Source organism: Macrotis lagotis, chromosome 1, assembly GCF_037893015.1.
Source record: "Macrotis lagotis isolate mMagLag1 chromosome 1, bilby.v1.9.chrom.fasta, whole genome shotgun sequence".
NCBI lineage: Eukaryota > Metazoa > Chordata > Mammalia > Peramelemorphia > Peramelidae > Macrotis > Macrotis lagotis.
In genome coordinates, this window is record NC_133658.1 from 912,320,054 (window position 1) to 912,340,686 (window position 20,633).

Genomic DNA, 20,633 nt, shown 5'->3' on the forward strand with positions numbered 1-20,633 from the left:
GGACCTCTTCCGGCTCTGCGGGCCTAAGGGCGCCCCGCCCCCCGGCCGAGGGAGAGTGCGCATGCGCGCGCCCGCAACCATTCCCATTCGCTTTGATTACCTCCCCCTCCCTTCACCCTGTGTCCCCATTTATCACAGGCTGTGGGTGCTCCCAAAGTTCCTCCTCAGCCCCAAGACGATCACAGGCAGAGGCAAAGGCGGTGCAGACTGGGCACGGCAGCTCGGCTTTAGTTCTTTTCCAGCACCTGGCTGGGAGGAACAGAACGGAAGCGCTTTGCGGACTGCCAATCACAGGAGACGCTACAGGTCACGCTACGCCCCCGCCAATCAGAAGCTGCCCTCCCGTCCACCAATCAGAGGACAAACGTTCCGTCCCCAATCCGAGGGCTTAGGTGGAACAGCGACCTGACGGGGCGGAGTTTCGGTGCCTGGGGGGCGGGGTCAGGGCGGAAGGCGGGGCCGGCAGGTGGGGGTCCGGACGGTCATTGGAGGCTTGCCCGGCTCCGGGGCCTGTGGGCGGGGCGAGGGGAGGAGCCTCCGGAGCCGCCTGGCCCCCCGCCCCCCGGCAGTGAAGGCTGCGACATCCCGCTGCCGCCCCGCCTGAGCAGGACGGAGACCCGGGCCCAGCCGGAGCCAGGCCCCGGGCCAGGTGAGTCGGCGCCTCCGCAGACCCCGGGGGCGGGCGGCGCTCACGGAGGAGAGCGGGGCCAGGGCGGCCTGCCGGAGCGCGGCTCCCGGGCCTCCGCCCAGGAACTCAGCCTTGGGGGGCCGCCCCGGCTGCTACCTTCTCGGGAGGCAAAGGAAGAAAGCGCCCGTGGAGGGGGGCTGCGGGGCTGAGCCCCTAGAGGATGGGGGGCTGCGGGGCTGAGTCCCTAGAGGATGGGGGGCTGCGGGGCTGAGCCCCTAGAGGATGGGGGCTGCGGGGCTGAGCCCCTAGAGGATGGGGGGGCTGCGGAATTGAGCCCCTAGAGGATGGGGGGCTGCGGGGCTGAGCCCCTAGAGGATGGGGGGGCTGCGGAGTTGAGCCCCTAGAGGATGGGGGGCTGCGGGGCTGAGCCCCTAGAGGATGGGGGGCTGCGGGGCTGAGCCCCTAGAGGATGGGGGGGCTGCGGGGCTGAGCCCCTAGAGGATGGGGGGCTGCGGGGCTGAGTCCCTAGAGGATGGGGCGCTGCGGGGCTGAGCCCCTAGAGGATGGGGGGCTGCGGGGCTGAGCCCCTAGAGGATGGGGGGCTGCGGGGCTGAGCCCCTAGAGGATGGGGGGGCTGCGGGGCTGAGCCCCTAGAGGATGGGGGGCTGCGGGGCTGAGCCCCTAGAGGATGGGGGGCTGCGGGGCTGAGCCCCTAGAGGATGGGGGGGCTGCGGGGCTGAGCCCCTAGAGGATGGGGGGCTGCGGGGCTGAGCCCCTAGAGGATGGGGCGCTGCGGGGCTGAGCCCCTAGAGGATGGGGGGCTGCGGGGCTGAGTCCCTAGAGGATGGGGCGCTGCGGGGCTGAGCCCCTAAAGGTAGAGCAACCCATCAGCAAGTCCCAGGGTTAGGGGGATGAGGGTCTGCGTCAGGGTGGTTGCAGCTTCAGAGAAGGAGCTTTATTTGAGAGATGTGGCAAAACTGAAATGAAGTATTGCCAACAGACTGGATAAAGGGAGCTGAGAGATGGGAGTCAAGGGTGACACCTATGTTTTGAACACTGGGACTGGGACGTTGTTTTTGTTGTCCTTAATACGGCGAAGGTAGGCAGGTAAAGGAACCTTAACGGGGTAAGATAATAATTCCATTATGGGCACATTGAATTTAAGATATCTACTTCACATTCAGTTTGAGATGTCTGAAAGGAAGTTGTGATCAGAAGTGACTCACTGAATGGCCTCAATTTTTAAAGTCAGATAAGAGGAAAGAAACACAGATGAGAGTATTGAGCAATAGTCAGTAAGCATTTAAATGTTTACAATATGCTAGGCATTGTGCTAAGGGCTGAGGGTTGGAATATTACATTTTTAATAAATGAAGGAACTCTTCTTTCCCCATCAGTTACTCTTATTTCTATATGATGAAATTAGAAAATTAATGAATATATACTATTAATATGTTTAAGCAATCACAAAACAAAGACATTAGATAATTTGCCTGTGATAATTTTATGCATGGTCACCTTAAGCTCTCAATATAATCTTAAATAACTCTTCACTTGACTCATGAAAATCTCACACTATTAAATAAAGTCCAAATTCTTATTGTCTTTAAGATATATCTATGATCAGTACTTTGTGCCACATTTTACTTTGATCATTCTCACATCTTGTCTGTCTCTTCTCCCTACAATCACAGTCTCTCTTAAAAACTTTAGAATTGTTTGTACGTCAGGGGCGTAACTGGTATGATGTGCCCTCCTCAAAGAGAATGCTGTGCTCTACAAGCAGAGCAAAACTGAAGTAGCTCAAAAGAAACACCAGATATGCAAGTTCAGAGAATTCACCCCAGAGCATTCCAAGCTCATTCTCGTCTGATCAGCCACCGTTGAACACACCCTAGGATTCTAACATAGTGATAATTTTTGTCCTCTTCAAGAGTGAAGAACAACCACCAACTATCTCTTATGAATCTCTGCATATTTTCTTTTAAGACTTTATTTTAGATTTTTAGGAAATTAACTAGATTTCTTTTTCTGTTTTCAGTGATCAAAGCTAAGGTCTTTACTCCTAGAATAAACAGTATTTGAGAGCTTTTCACAAACTCTTCATAAAATTTTCTTAATATATTCCTGAGAATTCTGAATAGGGAGAAGTTTCACATCACCTTTCTTTCTCCTCTCCAAATTCTCATGCTTCATTGATAGAATACATACTTTTTTTGATCCTTAGGGAGAAACAATTCCTGATAAGATAGTTGTTAGCTTTATTATAACTGCAAATATAAAATGCTTTTCTTGTTCCATTTGCTTTCCAATAGCTACAGTTTTAAGTATTGACTCTGACATTTACAAATGAGATAACCTTTAGGAAATCCCTTCTCTGTGCTTCAGTTTCCTCCTTTACATTAGTCAGGCTTAGATTAGATGAAGTCTGATGTCTCAGCTTTAACCCTTGTGAATTTTGATAGAAGTCTCTGACATTCAGGGATGTGACTATGGACTTCATTCACAAGGAGTGATGCTTCTTGGACCATTCTCAGAACTATATAAGGAAGTGATGCTGGAAAACTCCCAGAAACCTGCTGTACCTGGGTGAGCACAACTTTCCAGGTAGTTCTGAATCTGTAAAAATGGTGATCTCTCAATAAAGTTGTCCTGCTGCCTGGTTTTACTGATAATAGATCTTTGCATTTTGTGGCAGCTCTTGAAGCTGCCTCTTTCCTATTTTAGGTAGCTTCATGTAACAGAATGAACTAGGTTTATATAATTTCAGACTTTGGACTAATCTCAGAGATTATCTAGTCTAGCCTCTGCCTGGACATGAGTTTTGTCTGCAAAATTTCTGAAAATTGCTCCCGCAGATTTTCCTTGAAGGTGGTCAGTAAAAGGAACCCCCTACCCAACAAGACAAATCTTTTCTCTTTGGGATGCAAATTTGTAGTTCTTTAGTCCTAGTTCTGCCTTGTGGAGTAAGTCTGTCTTGATTCTTCCCCCAAATTCCAGCACAGATAGTGGGAAAAGAACAAGTTTTTATATAGGCCTATTGTGGCCCAGCCATCGTGCTAAGTATTTTAGAAACTATCTCATCTGATCCTGATAATACCCTATGAATCTGATACTTTAATTATCCCCTTCTCACAGTTATGGAACAAAGGCAAATGGGTTCAATGACTAGTGCAGGGGCAAACAACCACTAAGTATCTAAGGCAGATTTCAACTCAGACCTTCATGTCTCCAGATCCAGGACTTTCACAACTGAACATGATAATGGAAGCTACAGAATGTGACCATCTTTCTAGGAAGAAGGCAAAGACAGAATTTTCTTGTTAAAGTTGGACCAAATGATCTGCCCCATATTTCCAAGCTGCTAACAATAAACAGCATGTCAACTGTCCTTGAGGAGTCTTGGGAATCGTCCTGTTGTCCTTATTTGCAGGTTCCTGCTCCTTAAAGAAGAGTAAAGTATATATTTCCTCTTCATCTTCACCCTTCCTTTATTACCTGTGCCAAGGAATCCCAGTTCTCAGAAAAGATTTCATCTCCTATTTTGAGGAAAGGGAACCATCCTGGATCCTGGATCAGATATGCCCGAGAAACTCCTGTCCAGGTGAGTGGGATGAAAGATGTGTGAGGGCTGTTGTCACAAGAAGCATCCCTGTTGTAGTGAAAGGAACGGATTATGAGGCTTAGTGGCAGGAAATCCTGACTTGGAATTCTTTGCTAAGTGCTTTTGTGCAGATAAAGTCATTGACCCTCTGAGACTTAGTTTCCCCATCTATGAAATTAGGAGGTTGTTCTATGGCCTTTCATTTCCCTTCTGGTGAAAAATCTGATCATGTATCAAATCATGTTTAGAACTTTGGGATGTGGAGATATCCTGAAAGCTGAAAGGGCTGAGACTGCCCTGGAAGAGTCTATCCTAGACCTTCAAGTCAACAAGCAAAAGTCTTTCATATGGACCAGACACTGTGCCATAGATAGAAAGTCAAGGGCCAAATCTTGTTCTCAAGGAAGTTCACAAACTAGTGGGAAAGACCACATGCAAATCGTTATGTGGAAACCTGTGTTAGCCAGAATAATGCAACCAAATTAATAGAGGGGAAAGTGTAAAGATTAAGGAGAACTGGAAGTTTTATTGTAGAAGTTATGTGAGACTTCAGGAAGCCAGATTAAATAGTCTTTTTATGAGAAACAGTCAGGGAAAACATTTGGAGTTAGGAGATGGAGGATCCTATTTAAGGTACTAAAAGGAAGCCTGTTGGGAAGCTAGATGGCACAGAGGATAGAGCACCACCCCTGGAGTCAGGAGGACCTGAGTTCAAATCTGGCCTTGGACACTTAATAATTGCCTTCAGCAAGTCACTTAACCCCATTACCTTAAACAAAAAATTTTAATAAAAGGAGGCCTGTTATCACTGGATATGTGGAGGGGGGGAGTAAGGGGAAAGACTGGAGAGTCAGGGGAAGGGATGATGATGAAGGGCTCTAACAACCAGAGTATTTTGTATTTGATATTAGTGACTGGGGCTTACCAAGTAGGTAGTGACATGATCAAAAGTGTGCTCTATCTAGGAAAATGAATTTGTTAGCTCTGTGGAAGACTGAGAGGGCTAAAAAGAGAATTGAGACAGTGAGACCTACTAGCAAGCTCATGTTATACAGGTATTAGACAAGCCTGAACCAAGAAAATAATGGTGTTGAGAGAGGAGGTATAAGAGAAAGGTTACCAAAGTGGAATCAGCAGGACTCTTCAAAAGATTGAAATGTGGATTGTGAGTGTATCAGTATACAGGAGGAGTAGGTGATTACCTAGGTGATAAGCCTGGATGATTGGCAGGATGGTGCCCTGGATAACAACAGTTAAATAAGAATATGGGGGAGGGATTTGTCCAAAGATAAGGAGTTTGATTTTGGATGTGAGAGGAGGAGGAGAATCAGGAGAGAGTAGAGACCCCTAAAACCTAGAGAAGGTAGGAGAAAGGTCAAGAAAACTGAGGATTGAGTCATTTGGAGATGATTCATAACTTCATAGAGAACTGTTTTTGTGGAACAAGGAAGTTGGTGGCCAGACTGCAAAGAGTTTCAAAGAGAATGAAAGGAAAGGAGATGGAAGCACCAATTGTAGATGACAGGTATTTAGCTATGACAGGGGAGAAGGCTATAGGGCAACATCTAGTGGGGATGGATAGATCAAGATAGGCTTCTTTGGCTGTCAAGGAGATCTGCATTTGTTTGTGACAGTACAGGAAAGACTGAAAATTAGTGGAAAAATGGGGATGAAAAAGGAGAGAATATTCTGAGGTAACAGACCCAACCAATAGCACAATCTTATAAACAATTTTAAACACCCTGATGTACCAGTGATAGTTATTTTTTTTTAAAAAAAGGACAATTCCTGCTTTTAAGGATCTTGCAATCTAATGAGATATGGATAGGGGAGAAAGAAAAAAGGAAGCTAGAAAGAATAAAGATGTGTGAGAAAAGGAAAGGAAACTGGGGTACCTTGTATAGGGGTGCATCTTTTTCTGTAGAGATGAAACCAGACAGAGCAGCAGGTGCAGAATGGAGTGAGTCAAAAGTTCAACTTTTGCCCTTTATAAAGGGAGCCAAAAAGAAAGACCACCTCCAGTCAAAGGGTAGAATAGGATAAGGGTTATGGGGGGTCAGTCAGTGCTTGAGTTGAGAGCATGATGATGAAATTCGATGGGATGAGCTTAACCTGGGAGGCTTTAAATGGGATGGTTTAGGATCATGTATCCAAGTAGAGATTTGCCTTCACAAGCAGAAGGGCCACCTTTTAATGGAATACTTGGGCAAAGGAGGAAAAGGAGAGCTTTTTGCAAATGTCTAGTTTTCCAATGAAATATGAGGCCAAGTTATCAGCTGAGTGAGAGTGGAGAGCTGCAAACCAAATGAAGTTGTTGAAGGATGAAAAGGTTTGGAAATGTGAAGAGTGTCAGCAAGATGTAGGATGTAGGATTGCTTTGCCATGATGAGGATACGCTGAATTCTTGTAAACTAAATCTGTAATGAACCCAGCTAAGCTGGTTTCATGATTTTTCTCTTTGGTAGCATTTCTTCTGAAGGAATGAAGGTCACTGTTAGAAAAAGTTATTCAAACCTAGGCTTGCATAAGTCATCATCCAAAAGCCCTTTCCTGATTTCTGTGATCCAATCTTTGTTTCCATTTTGAGAAGAACCTTGGCCACATTCATTGAGGTGATCACCACCTTAAGGTTATAGAGGTGGGAAAGGAGAGATTCCCAGCCAGCCAAATCATGAAAATTTCCTGTAACCTAAAAAACCTTTTTGATATCCCATACTTGGTCTGGTCAGGTTCATTCAGGGTTTGAAGGAGAAAAAAAAACTTCTAGTTGATAAGATGCAAGAAATAGATAGAAATAGGGAGTCACTCCATTCCAGCCACTAAATTCTAGGGTTAAAAGGAAGTATAAAAGCAGTTCCTGTTGGTATAAAGAGCTCACCATCTGGAATAGCAACAGGTGGTTTGAGAAGAAACTATGCATCATGAGCCACACTCTGAGTTGCTCCAGGCAAAGAAAGATATTTTGTATGGAAATACATTAAGTTCAACAAAGAAATGAAGGACTAGAAGGTGAGAGGACAAGAGCAGTTTAAGGAGAGCAAAGTTGGGGAGGAAATCATCAAAATCACAATACTGATACTAAAAGGTCACATTTACTCAGCATCTACTATGTGCCAAGTGATTTACATGTCTGATGTCATTTGATTATCACAACAACCTTGGGAGATAGATGCTATTATCATCCTCATTTTACTGATGAGAGCACCAGTAAACAAAGATAATGCTCAGTGTCACACAGCTGCAATTGTGCGGTTCTGTGTTTGAGCTGTCTTCTTGACTACAGGCCCAGTGCTCCAGCCTCTGTCTCAAGATGGAAAATGTTTCCACAAACTTGGTTGAGATTAAAAAGACAGGAGACTTTTTAAATAAGATAATGTTATAACTAGTCATCTGGGACTGGGATGGATGACAAAGTGGGGTGAGGAGAGAATACTGCCATTTCAATTATAGGTGACTAATGTTGATCTCATCTATTTTTTGATTCTAGAGTGAGACAGGGGCTAAGAGGACATGATGAAGAAAACTTCATTGTCATAAATGTGCATGGGATGAACTTATCCATAATAATAGAGGAAGAGCAGAAATCATTAGAAAGTAGAATCTGATAAGTTGTGTTTAAAAACCCCTTTAAAGGAAAGATTCAGCCAGCATTAACAGGTAAGGGTTCCATTCTATAATAAAGCTTGGAACTCTGCCACTAGTCAGACTCATTTGGAAATCCTTTAATACAATGATAAATACTAGCAGACCTGTCAACTAAAGGAATTAAAGAGAGAGAAAAATTATAGCTGCTACTTTTTTTTGTTTCAAAGACCTGGAAACAAAGATGGTTTCTCTATATTGAGAAATGTCTAAACAAATGATTGATTTTGAGCTCTAAGAATAAAATGGAAAGTTGTTCAACCTTAAGAAATGGTTAAAGGCACAGAACAGAGTAAATAGAATAGTTTATCTGGAGCAGCATTTATCACTTCTGCATGACTTCAGAGCAGTGGTTCCCCAAACCTTTGGTTCTTAAGACCTCTCTAAACAATAACAAATTTGTTGTTAATCTCCCCAGTCATTTAAACTATCAATATTGTTATTATTTATACATTTAATTCTTCCCAAAATAACGCAGATACTTTTGTACTTAAAGCTCCAAATCCATACTTTAATTACAGTAAATTGTTATAAAGTGTAAAATTTTATTCTGCTTAAATGAAAACAAAATAAAAATTATAATATCCTAAGTATAAAATAATTATGAAAATTTAATATAGGCTTGCTGCAAGAATTCTTTTTTAAAAATGTTGTAGGACTTCTGGTTTAATATCTGTAAGACTTCAATTTAAATTTATTTTACAGATTTTGATGATAATGCTATGTTTATATAACATTTTTCATCAAATAATGTTTAACTTGGAAAGTTGTAATATAATGAAATTCATTTAAAAGTTAGATTTTTTTTCCCCTTGAATAAGATTTTCAACAATCTTCTAGGTAGTTCAGCATCTAGTTGATTTAATAATAAAATAAACAACTACCAAAAAATAATAAAGAGCATTTTTGTAGTGCCTGTAATGTGGTACGTTTTTACTGAGGCAAGAAAAGATTAAGTGACTTGCTTCAAAGTGTTGATATTTGAACTCACACCATCCTAATTACTAGGCGAAGTTCTCTATATTTGTCATTTTTTGGTTGATATCCAGAATACACTGAAAATGTCCATTTACATATAGACAAGCTGGAAATTGTAGGAGTATTTTTGCTGAGAGAAAGAAATTCATTTTTTTTCTTTTTAGTCCACAAACCAATCATCAGAATAAATCACCAGGTAATATATAAAATATTTTGCTAATGACAAATAGTGTATTAAGTGATAAATTACTATATTATTTTGCTTTTAAAAAGCAATGCCATGGGGCGGCTAGGTGGCACAGTGGATAGAGCACCAGCCCTGGAGTCAGGAGTACCTGAGTTCAAATCTGGCCTCAGACACTTAATAATTACCTAGTTGTGTGGCCTTGGGCAAGCCACTTAACCCTATTGCCTTGCAAAAAAGCAAAAACAAAAAACAAAATAAAATACCTTTATATAAAACAGTATTTTTAAGGAAAGAAATCATTAGACGTGTTTCTTTTTTCTACCACTGGCACACTGTCTATACCTTCACAGAAACTTTGTAGAATAACCTGTCAAGCAGATCTTCTGAAAATCTTCCTTATAGAAGAATAATAATATAAGCATTGAACATAAGTTCAAATATTTTTTAAAATAGCTTTAACATTTCATTGAGTGACAATATAAGTTTTTTTTGGTGTAATGATTTTGATGGTCCTTGATGTTCAACATGTCTTGTAATGTCTGTGCCTAGTGAGCATGTTTTTCAAAGAGCTGCCATATGTGCCAAAAGAACACACATATGTGTATCCTCTTGATCTGTCAATTACAGAATACAGAACTGATTCAATGCCATTACAGAACTAATTCGGTGCTATTCCAAGGTAATCCAGGAATGAGGGAACAACTTTGGTGCATTATTTTAGGCAAAGTGAATGAGGATATGGGCATACCTGTGAATTCTGCTTGAATGTCAAACCTTTCTGGCAGTTTGGAAACAATTTGATAATGGGTTGAGAAAGAGATTATGTTAAAGGAGTCAGAGTTAGATGTAATCACTGCATGAATACTTAAATCATTGCATGCCTGATCATGACTTTTTGGATTCACTGCATGAAGAAATCTTAATGTTTCATGCATGTCATGCTTACTCTTCTAGAGGAAAAATTGCCTAATAAACTAGGCAATTATTTACTATTTAAGGAGCCATGAAAGAATTTTTAGCTCAAATCCCTTAGACTACTGTCATGAGCCCCTGATGTATTCATGAACCATTAAATGGGAAATGCATGCTGTCCACTTCCTAAAAAAGGAAGATGATCTGAAGATACATGAAGAGACATAGTACATCTAGAGCATGGGAAATGCATGGATTTTTTTTTCATTTTAAAGATTTTATTTATTTTGAGTTTTACAATCTTTCCCCTAATCTTGCTTCCCTCCCCCCATCCCCCACAGAAGGCAATTTGCCAGTCTTTACATTGTTTCCATGGTATACATTAATCCAAATTGAACGTGATGAGAGAGAAATCATGTCCTTAAGGAAGAAAAATAAAGCATAAGAGATAGCAGAATTATATAATAAGATATCAGGTGTTTTTCCCTAAATCAATGGTAATAGTCCTTTGTCTTTGTTCAAATTCCACAATTCTTTCTCTGGATACAAATGGCATTCTCCATCGCAGATAGCCCCAAATTGTCCCTGATTGTTACCCTGATGGAATGAGCAAGTCCAACAAGGTTGATCATTGCCCCCATGTTGCTGTTAGGGTGTACAATGTTTTTCTGGTTCTGCTCATCTCACTCAGCATCAGTTCATGCAAATCCTTCTAGGCTTCCCTGAATTCCCATCCCTCCTGGTTTCTAATAGAACAATAGTGTTCCATGACATACATATACCACAGTTTGTTAAGGCCATTCTACAATTGAAGGACTTTTACTTGATTTCCAATTCTTTGCTACCACAGACAGGGTTACTCTGAATATTTTTGTACAAATGATGTTTTTACTCTTTTTTATTATCTCTTCAGGGTATAGACCCAGTAGTGGTATTGCTGGATCAAAGGGTATGCACATTTTTGTTGCCCTTTGGGCGTACATGAATTTTTTTTTATTGTGCTTATTAAAAGGTCTCTGATTTTTTCTTTTTTTATTTGGGGAACATGGTCATTCAAAGATAAAATTTTAAAAATAAATGAATAGCAGCTATCTGATTTTTAAAAAGTCATGGTTCATATCAAAATCTTATGCCTCTAGTGAATACAAAAAGAAATGTTTGCCAGTTACAATGTGATCTTAGACATGGCATCTGAAAAAAATAAGATCAACAGGAAAATTACATTTTGGTTAGAGCTTCGGTAAATGATAAAATAATTTCAGCTTTTAGTATATGCACAGCACATGAAATATTATCAATGGATTTGAACAGAATCAAGAACAAGAGAAGTTGAATATAGTACTATAATATATGACAGGTGAGAAGCATAAACTATTTTCTCTTCTTAGCATATAAAATTTACAAAGGCTGATTAGCAATAGTACATCAAAATTAGCCAAAATAGAAAAGCAGAAAGCTTTCCTGAAAACAGTAAATTAAAAGGAATAATCAACAAAAGTCCTTTGAATAAAGAGTTGGAAATGAAATGGAGAAAGACTATCTAGGACAAAGCAAAGAGTGTACCTTCAGTCTCATTGTTTGAGTTCTAACGTCTCTTGCAGGGATGTTAGCAATGTCACTTGATTATTCTGAGCTCATGGTTTAAGTTGTAAAATGTAATGAGAATCCTACCTGTGCCACGAATTTATTGTGAGCATCCAGAGTGAAGTTATTCATAAATTGTAGATGTAAGTTAATGGCATTTTCAATTGATTGACTCTACCCATTAATTTTGAAAACTTTTTTTTGGATTGGGTAATAGAATATATCAGCCAACTTACTAGACAGATACATATGTATACATATATACATAAATATGTGTATATACACTTACTCATAAATATGTGTGTATGTGTGTTTTCTTAAGATGTGGAGACAAGGTGTACATTGGACAGTGATTGAGGCTGCTTGAAACCAAGCATTTCTTGGAAGAATCTTGCAATCAGATTCATGAATGATAATGGTCCCTGTGACTTCAGTTTGAGAGAAATCTGCGATTTGATTATCAAGATAAAAAAAATTGGAATAGTCATTATGATTTTGATAAAGTTGCAAAGCATTTCAAACAACATTTTGTCCTAATTCAATGTAAGAAAATGATCTCAGAAAAGTGACTGTTTTCAGGACAGAGAAAATAGGGAATGCTTTATGAAAAAGGATGGGCTTATGCAATCTTCTGAGAAGCCTCCACAGGTGCAAATGTACCAAAGTTTTCAACAAGAAATGACTATCATCTTGAATTCAGACATCATTAGACATCAGAAAAGTTATACAGGAGAAATGATTTATGTAATCAATAAAGGTGAGAAGACCAGAACTCGAAGCTCATTTACCTTCTTAAAATTATACTTCTGAGAAACTTTATGAATGTAATCAATATGGAAAGCATTCCACAATAAGGTCCACTTTTACTATAAATCAGAAAATTCACATTGGAGAGAAACCTTATAAAGGTGGAATGACTTTCACACAGAATACCTAAATTTTGATGCATCACAAAATCCATACTGAAGAAAAGTCTTGTGAATGTATAAAGACTTTCAGAAAGCAATTTAATTATTGTGGAATGAATTCTTTCTCAACATCAAAGAATGCACACTGCAAAGAGAACCTATGAATGTAATCATTGTAGAAAGACTTTCACAAAAAAAGTCTGGTCTCACTTTACATCAGAGAATACTCAGTGGAGAGAAATCTTATAAATGTAATCATTGTGTAAAGGCTTTCACTCAGAACACCAAACTTTTGATACATCAGAGAAACCACTGTGGAGAAATCATATCAATGTAATCAGTGTGAAAAGTCTTTTACAGAAAAGTTAAGTCCATAGTAGAGAGAAACCCTATGCAAGTAATCAATGTGGATAGGCTTTGACACAGAACATCATTTTTTTTCTCTAGGAAAAAGGTCATCGTGGCCCTCTTTATGGTTGAAATTAAAAAACAAAATATTTAAATACAGTGGTGAACACACAGGACAAAACAATCATGAAACATAACGTTGACTAGAGAGCAGTGTGCTAAATGTCTGTCTGGTCTTCAAATTGGCTTAGAGAGAGAACCTGATACCCCATCAAAAATGAATATATTCAAAGTTAACAGTAATTGGCTTATAGGTGAGAGAATTGTTGATGCTCAGAACATCATTCTTGCTCAACATCAGAGAATCCACACTGGAAAGAAACCATATAAGAATGTAATCAGTGTGGGAAAACTTTCAGAACAAAGGTCCTGTCTTCATGTGCATCAAAGAATGGAGGGAAACTTTATGAATGTAATCAATGTTAAAAAAAAAAAAAGCTTTAAAATCCAGCTTTTGTCTTTTTAAATATTGAAAAATCCTCACTGGTAAGAAAACTTATGGATGTGATCAATGTAGAGTGTCTTTCATACAGAACTTTAAACTAGCTGATTATCTGAGAATCCACATTGGAGAAAAACCTTAAGAATGTACTCAGTGTAGAAGGACTCTAGTAGAGAAATTCAGTCTTACTGTACATCAAAATGAACACACTGGGGAAAAACCTTATGGAATGTAATCATTATGGAAAGGCTTTTCAGAATGAGAACCATTCTTGTTGAACATCCGAGAATTCACAATGGAGAGAAACGTTATGAATATGATCAGTAGGGTAAAGCCTTCAAGTAACAGTCATCCTTATTTCCCACCAGAGAATTGCTATTAAATGTTAAATTTGTTGCTGTAATGGATGAGCAAAGGCATTCAAATAAGTACAGAGTTTGTTTTAAATCAAAAAATTCATTTTGGTTAGGTGAAAGACCATCTCAGAGACCATCTTTTATTTTATAGCAGAGGATTGATAATAGAGAGAAGCCTTACGAATTTGCTCAGTGGAATCATAATTTTCCCTAGAACAGAGATTACTAGACATGAGAATATACATGCTAAGAAGAAGGCTTATCAAAGGAATGACTTTTCTCAGTGTTAAGTATTAAATCATAATTGAAGAGCTATTATTTCATGGTCTGTAGACTTAGTGGGCAAAAATATGTGGACTATAGTAATTTTTCTTTTAATTCAAATTGATATTCAGAACAGTGTAGAGGAAGTTATTGTAGCAGATAGAGCACTAAGTTTTGGCTCAAGAAGCTGGGTTCAAATCCTGTCTCAAACGTTCCCTACCTCTTTTTGGAGGAAAGAAGCAACCACTTAAAAACTAGCTTGAGAAATTGAAAAGCATAATATATTTTTAAAAACTAAGCATATTGCCCATGGGATTCAATAAATCCAAACATCCCAGCTGTGGGACTGGCATTTCTTAATCTCTACAAAATGCTAGAAATTGGCAGAAACTAGTTATTGATAAGCATCTCATACTATATCAACATTACCTTCAAAGATTACATGATTTAGATATAAAAGCCCCCTCAAACATATTAGAAGAATCATGAAGAAGAGATGTTTTTCAGCTTTGGATAAGGGATGAATTCAGCACTAAACAAAGGGTGGAGGGGATCACAGAAAATAAAACAGGACATTTTCTTTATATTATTAAAAATATTCCAATTATCTAAAATATAAATGAAGCAATTAACTGAGAAAAATATTTGCAGAAAGTTTCCCTGATAAAGATTTCAAATCCAAGCTATATTAAGTACAGATACAGATTATACATACATAGGCATATAATGTGGATAATTTAGAATGTCAAAAAGTATAAATGGGCGATTTTTAGAGGAAGAAATACAAAGTATAATCCTATGGAAAATAAATTCTACATCTTTAATCACTGATGTAAATCACTAATAATTAGAAAAATTCATAGATTGTTAAAAGTGATAAGAAAATAAAATCAAATATGGGGGGATTTATTTTTCTTGATTGGGTATTTGATACAAGAATTTTCTATTTTTTTTCCTTTTCACCAGTGGGAGGACAGGTCCAAGGGTCAGAAAATATTTATTAATTTAAAAGTAAAATGTAAATTAGGAAAACAGCTCTAAATCATTAATAATCTGATAAATATAATTAAATCAGCTTTCATATTCCACCTCATACCCATGCAATTGACAAAAGTGATAAGAAAATAGCACTGGAAAAACTGGGATAATACTGTTGATGAATCTGTGAAGGTCTGAACTGAGTTATATGCCCTTTGAATCAGCGATGCCATCAGAAGGCATTTTCCCCGTAAAGAATGAAGGAAAGAACTCAACTAACTCAAAAAAATCTAACTCTATTATCACAAAGGACTAGAAACTAAGATATGTGATGTCCTACATTAGGGCAATGTCTGAACAAATTTTGATACATGAGTGGAATGGAACCATAGATATGTCAAGAATCAGACAGTTTCAGTAAAATTTGGTAAGGTCTGTATGAACTAATAGAGCTTGCATTAGTAGATTCAAGAGACTAATTGATAATAATAATAATAATAATAACAATGTATTGACCAATAAGTTTGAAAGATGTCACAATTCTGATTTTTATAATGAGGACTGTTGCAGAGGATTTATCAAGATCTGCCTTCTGAATGACAGGTGATAGATGCAGGATGTAGAATAAAGTACTTTTTTGGGGCATGAACTATGGTGGATTTTATTTTGGTTGACTTCTTTCCTGATGATTTCTTTTTAGAGAGGATGGCAGTGTAGGAGATTAGGGATTAGACTGCCCTTCCTCTATTTGAAAAAAAAAAAGGAAAGGAAATTGATGGATTTTTAAAATGCACATAGCAGAACAGGAGGAAGTTTGGAAGGAACTGGAATAGCTATGAAAGTGCCATGTTGAATTTTTTAATTACTCAAAAAGAAAATCTATCTTTTCATGTTTAAACTTATTCTATGTGTAATTCTCTTTTTTCTGTCTTATAGAATATTTAAATTCTTGTTCTATTTCATGGTTGTAAATTTCAAAATTTCAAAGTAATTATTAATGGTTTCTTTTGTTATTTTTTACCAACTTGGAAGGCACAAGACCTTTTATATAATTATTTTTATTATCCCTGATGATAGGTTTCAGAGAAGATTCTTGTATCATCTTCCCATATTGAAATGTAAGAAGTTCCTCCTTATTTAGTCTGTAATTTTAGATTTGTATTTCCTTTTTATATTTTTCTTGACTCCAGTTTGAGAATCTCAAAAGTTTTATGTTATCCTGACCTTTTCATTTTGTAAAATTTATTTTTATATCACATTGGGAGTTCTGAATTGTTTCATTCTCTTCCATTCCAACACCACATTAGAGAAGGCAACATTTGAAATAGATAGATATCAGTAAATATAGATATGTGTGTGTATGTGTATGTAAAACAATTCAATGCATACTTTAATATCAGTTTCTGGATGCAGATAATTTCCTTTATAAGGCCTTTGAAGTTGATTTGAATGATCATATTACTTGGTTCTGCTCATTTCACCATTTATCATTTCATGTAACTCTTTTCATGTTTTGCTGAGTCCAATATACTCACCATTTCTTACAATACAGTAGTATCCCATCACAATCAAATATCACAACTGATTCAGTCATTCCTAATTGATAGGCATATCCTCAATTCCTAATTCTGTACCCACAAAGAGTGTTATAAATATTTTAGAACATAAAAGTTCTTTTCCTTTTTCTCTGTTCACAGTAGGAAACAGACCTAATAGTAGTATTGCTGGATCAAATGATATACAGTTTTATAATTTGGGGGAATGATTCCAAATTGTTTTCTGAAATGGTTGTATCCATTCACCACTCCATCAACAGTGCTAGTGTCCCAATTTTTCTACAATCCCTCCAGCATTTATCATTTTCCCCATTATAACAGTCCCCCCCCCCATTTTGTGTTTTACTTCTAATCTTGGCTATATTGGTTTTTATTTGTACTAAACCTTTAAATTTAATGTAATAAACATTTTGTATTTTGTATCCACAATACCCTATCTATTGTTCATATTTTTCTCTTATCTATAAATTTGATAATAATATTCTCACTGCTCTTCTAATTTGCTAATATTTCCCTTTATGTTCAGGTTATGTGTCCATTTTTACTTTACATTGGTAAATGGTATAAACTATTGGTTTCCACTATTTTCTGAAAGACTGCTTTCTAGATTTCCCAGCAATTTTTATGAAATATGAATTCTTATCTCAAAAGCTTAGATCTTTGCATTTATCGAACATTAAGTTACTTTATTCATTTACTATGATCTTCCACCTTATAATACAGTTTAAGATCTGGTGCTCCTAGACCTCCTTGTTATTTTTTTCATCAGTTCCTTTGATATTCTTGATCTTTTGTTTTTCCAGAAGAAATTTTATTACTATTTTTATGTAGTTGAAATCAATGGGGATGACATTGATTAAGCAGATTAGTTTGGGTTGTATAGTTACTTTTGTTATAATGATTCACCCACCCATAAATAATTAATATTTCTCCAATCATATATATATATATATATATATATATATATATATATATATCTGATTATACAAAAAGTTTTTAAAATTATGTTCATATAATTCCTGGGTTTGTCTTGAAAGGTGTAATCCCAAGTAGTTTATATTGCCTACACTACAGTTATTTTATTTTATTTATTTATTTTAGGTTTTTGCAAGGCAAATGGGTTTAAGTGGCTTGTCCAAGGCCATACAGCTAAATAATTATTAAGTGTCTGAGGCTGGATTTGAACTCAGGTACTCCTGACTTCAGAACCAGTGCTCTCTCCACTGGGTCACCTAGCCACCCCACTACAGTTATTTTAAATGAAATATCCATTACTATCTCTTCTTGAAGAGTTTTGTTGGTAATAAATAGAAATGATGATGATTTATGAAGGTTTATTTTATATCCTGTTAGCTTGCTAAATCGTAGATTGCTAAAATGATTATATATTGTTAGTTCCCTAAAATAAAGTTTTAGTTGAATCTCTAGGATTTTCCAAGTATACTATCATTTCATCTGCAAAAAGAGTTTTATTTTTAAATACCCTTTCTGATTCCTTCCATTTATTTCTATTCTCTTATTTCTACTGCTAGTACTGCATATTAGTGATGATAATAGATATTCTTGCTTCACTTCTATCTTATTGGAAATAACTCATTCTTGTAACAGATAAGGCTTTCTGATGGTTTTAAGGAGATGTTTCTTATATCTATGCCTTTAACAGGAATGAGTGTTATGTTTTGTCAAAGATTTTTCTGAATTTGATATGATTCCTTTGCCTTATTCTTTTTTTTTCTTTTTAGGATTTTTCAAATGCAAATGAGGTTAAGTGGCTTGCCCAAGGCCACACAGCTAGGTGATTATTAAGTGTCTGAGGCCAGATTTGAATTCAGGTACTCCTGACTCCAGGGCAGGTGCTCTATCCACTGTGCCACCTAGCCACCCCCCTTTGCCTTATTCTAAAAATTTTATTTAATATTGGAAGTAGTTGATCTTTTGATATTTGGCAGAATTCACTTTTGTTAGTCTATCTAATTTTTATGCTTTTTTCTTAGGAAGCATATTTATAGCCTGTTCAGTTTTTAACTAGATATTTGATTACCTCTTCTGTTAATCTGGGCAGTTTATATTTTTGATGGCTTTCTTTCATTTCATTTAGTTTGTTAAATTTATTGGTATATAATTGGCCAAAATAATTACTAATAATTGACACAGTTTTATATTTATTAGCGATTTATTCACCCCTTTCATCTCTGATACTGGTGATTTTTTCCCTTCTATCTTTTTTAAAAATTATATTAACCAAGTGCTTGTTTTTATTTTTTTTATAAAAAAAAAGCTCCAGGCTTTATTAAGTGGTATGCTTACATCAGTTTTATTAATCTCGCATTTAAATATCAGGATATCCAATTTAGCCTTTAAATTAATAAATTTTAATTTTCTAAACTAATTTACTGATTTGCTCTTTCTCTATTTTATTAATGTAAGCATTTAAAGATATGAATTTTGAGGGTGAAGTCAAGATGGCAGAGTAAAGGCAGGGACTCCCCCAAACCATTCCAAATACCTTTAAATAATGATTCTAACCAAATTCTAGAGTGGCAGAACCCAAAGAATGACTGACTGAAACAATTTCCAGCCCAAGGTAACTTAGAAGATCCAAGGGAAGGGTCTGTTGTACTGGAGTTAGAAAAGGCCCACAGCACAGCCCAAACTGACTCCAGTCATTCAGGAACAGCCTTCAGGGTGCCTGGATTCCTGGAAGTACCTGGGTCTGTGGCAGTGGTAGGGGTGTCCAGACCTCTTTGCCCAGGGATGACCAAGAACAAATTGAAAGGTCAGCAGGAAAACTCTGCCACACCAGAGTGAGAAGGCAGCCCATCCAGCACAGGCCTCAGTGCAGATCTGGTCCCAGGGGACCAGGAGCAGGCCCAGGGAGCCACCCAGTAGTTGCTTTCCAGAGTGCTGAGCCCACAGATGGTAAGGGGGTTGAGGGAGATTAAAGAGATCTCTTTGCTATCCCTGAGACAGAACTCTGTTGGTTCTCCCAAACTCAGATCCAGGTCACAGTCTGGGGCCCCAGTCTCAGGAAAAAGAGTAGAAGTAAAACAGATTTTATCATCTGCAGAGAGGCAGGGGCTGTCCTCATGGTGCCCAGGAAGAAAGGAGTGCTTGTGGTCATCCACAGATCAGAGCACAGGCCAGGAGGGCAGTCTCTCATAGGACCTTAGAGGAACTGAGAACTTTCAGGTCCCTGTAGGGTAGGGTAAGGGGGTGCCCCTGAATATAGCTGTAAAAACCCTCAAAATCTTGGGAGTGCATCCTCCACTCTGGAAGCAGAGCCCCACTTTAATGAAAGTTAAAATCAAGTCATAGGCTAGGGAAATAAGCAAACAACAGAAGAAAAACTCTTAACCTTAGATAATTACTTTGGTCCTATAGAAGATCAAAATACACACTCAGAAAATAACAAAGATCAAAACTCCTACACCCAAAGCTTCCAAGAAAAATATGAATTGGTCTTAGGCTAGGGAAGAACTCAGAAAAGATTTTGGAAACCAAGTACGGGAGGTGGAGGAAAAATTAGGAAGAGAAATGAAAGTGATGTGGGAAAATCATGAAAACCAAGCCAGCAGCTTGGTGAAAGTGATACAAAAAAATACTGAAGAAAATAAAATCTTAAAAACCAATTTGGGTCAAATGGAAAATGAAGTCCAAAAAGCCAATGAGTAAGAAAATGCCTTAAAAAGCAGAATTGACTACTTGGAAAAGTAGATACAAAAACTTTATGAAGAAAATAATTCCTTAAAAGGTAGAATGGGGGGGGGGGGAGCCAAGATGGTGGCAGGAGAAGAGCCTCTCTTAGGTGCTCTTTCCAAAATATTTCAAAAACCTTAAAATTATGACTCTAAATTTTCAAAAGATAAAACCCACAGAAAGATCCATTAAGGCAATTCTCCAGTCCAATGTAACCTGGAAAATAGTGGAAAACCTCTGTTCCATGGGGTTGGAGGCGTGGCCATGCCAGAGCCAAGGAACTTCAGCCTCCTGGGAACAGCCCCAGGGCACCTGGGAGCAGCTACTGGCAGCAGAAGCAGTTTCCTGACCTGCACCCCAGGGAGCACCAAGCACAACTTGGAAGATCAGCAGGGAGACCTCTGCCAGAGCAAGTGCAAAGCCCAGGCCCTCAGCTCAATCACGGCACTCAGCACAGCAGCCATGACAGCCCAGATCCAGGAAACAAGCT

General features: G+C 38.1%; 1 protein-coding gene across 1 annotated transcript; it reads left to right on the top strand.

Annotated features, from left to right (window-relative positions):
* Positions 1–61: 61 nt before the first annotated feature.
* LOC141508978 (uncharacterized) lies at positions 62–18,591 on the top strand. The gene is made up of 5 exons (XM_074218122.1): positions 62–141; positions 243–649; positions 3,094–3,217; positions 3,864–4,232; positions 11,858–18,591. The coding sequence occupies exons 1-4, from the start codon at positions 62–64 to the stop codon at positions 3,910–3,912; spliced, it is 660 nt and encodes a 219-aa protein (XP_074074223.1). The 3' UTR covers positions 3,913–4,232; positions 11,858–18,591.
* The last annotated feature ends 2,042 nt before the right edge of the window (positions 18,592–20,633 follow it).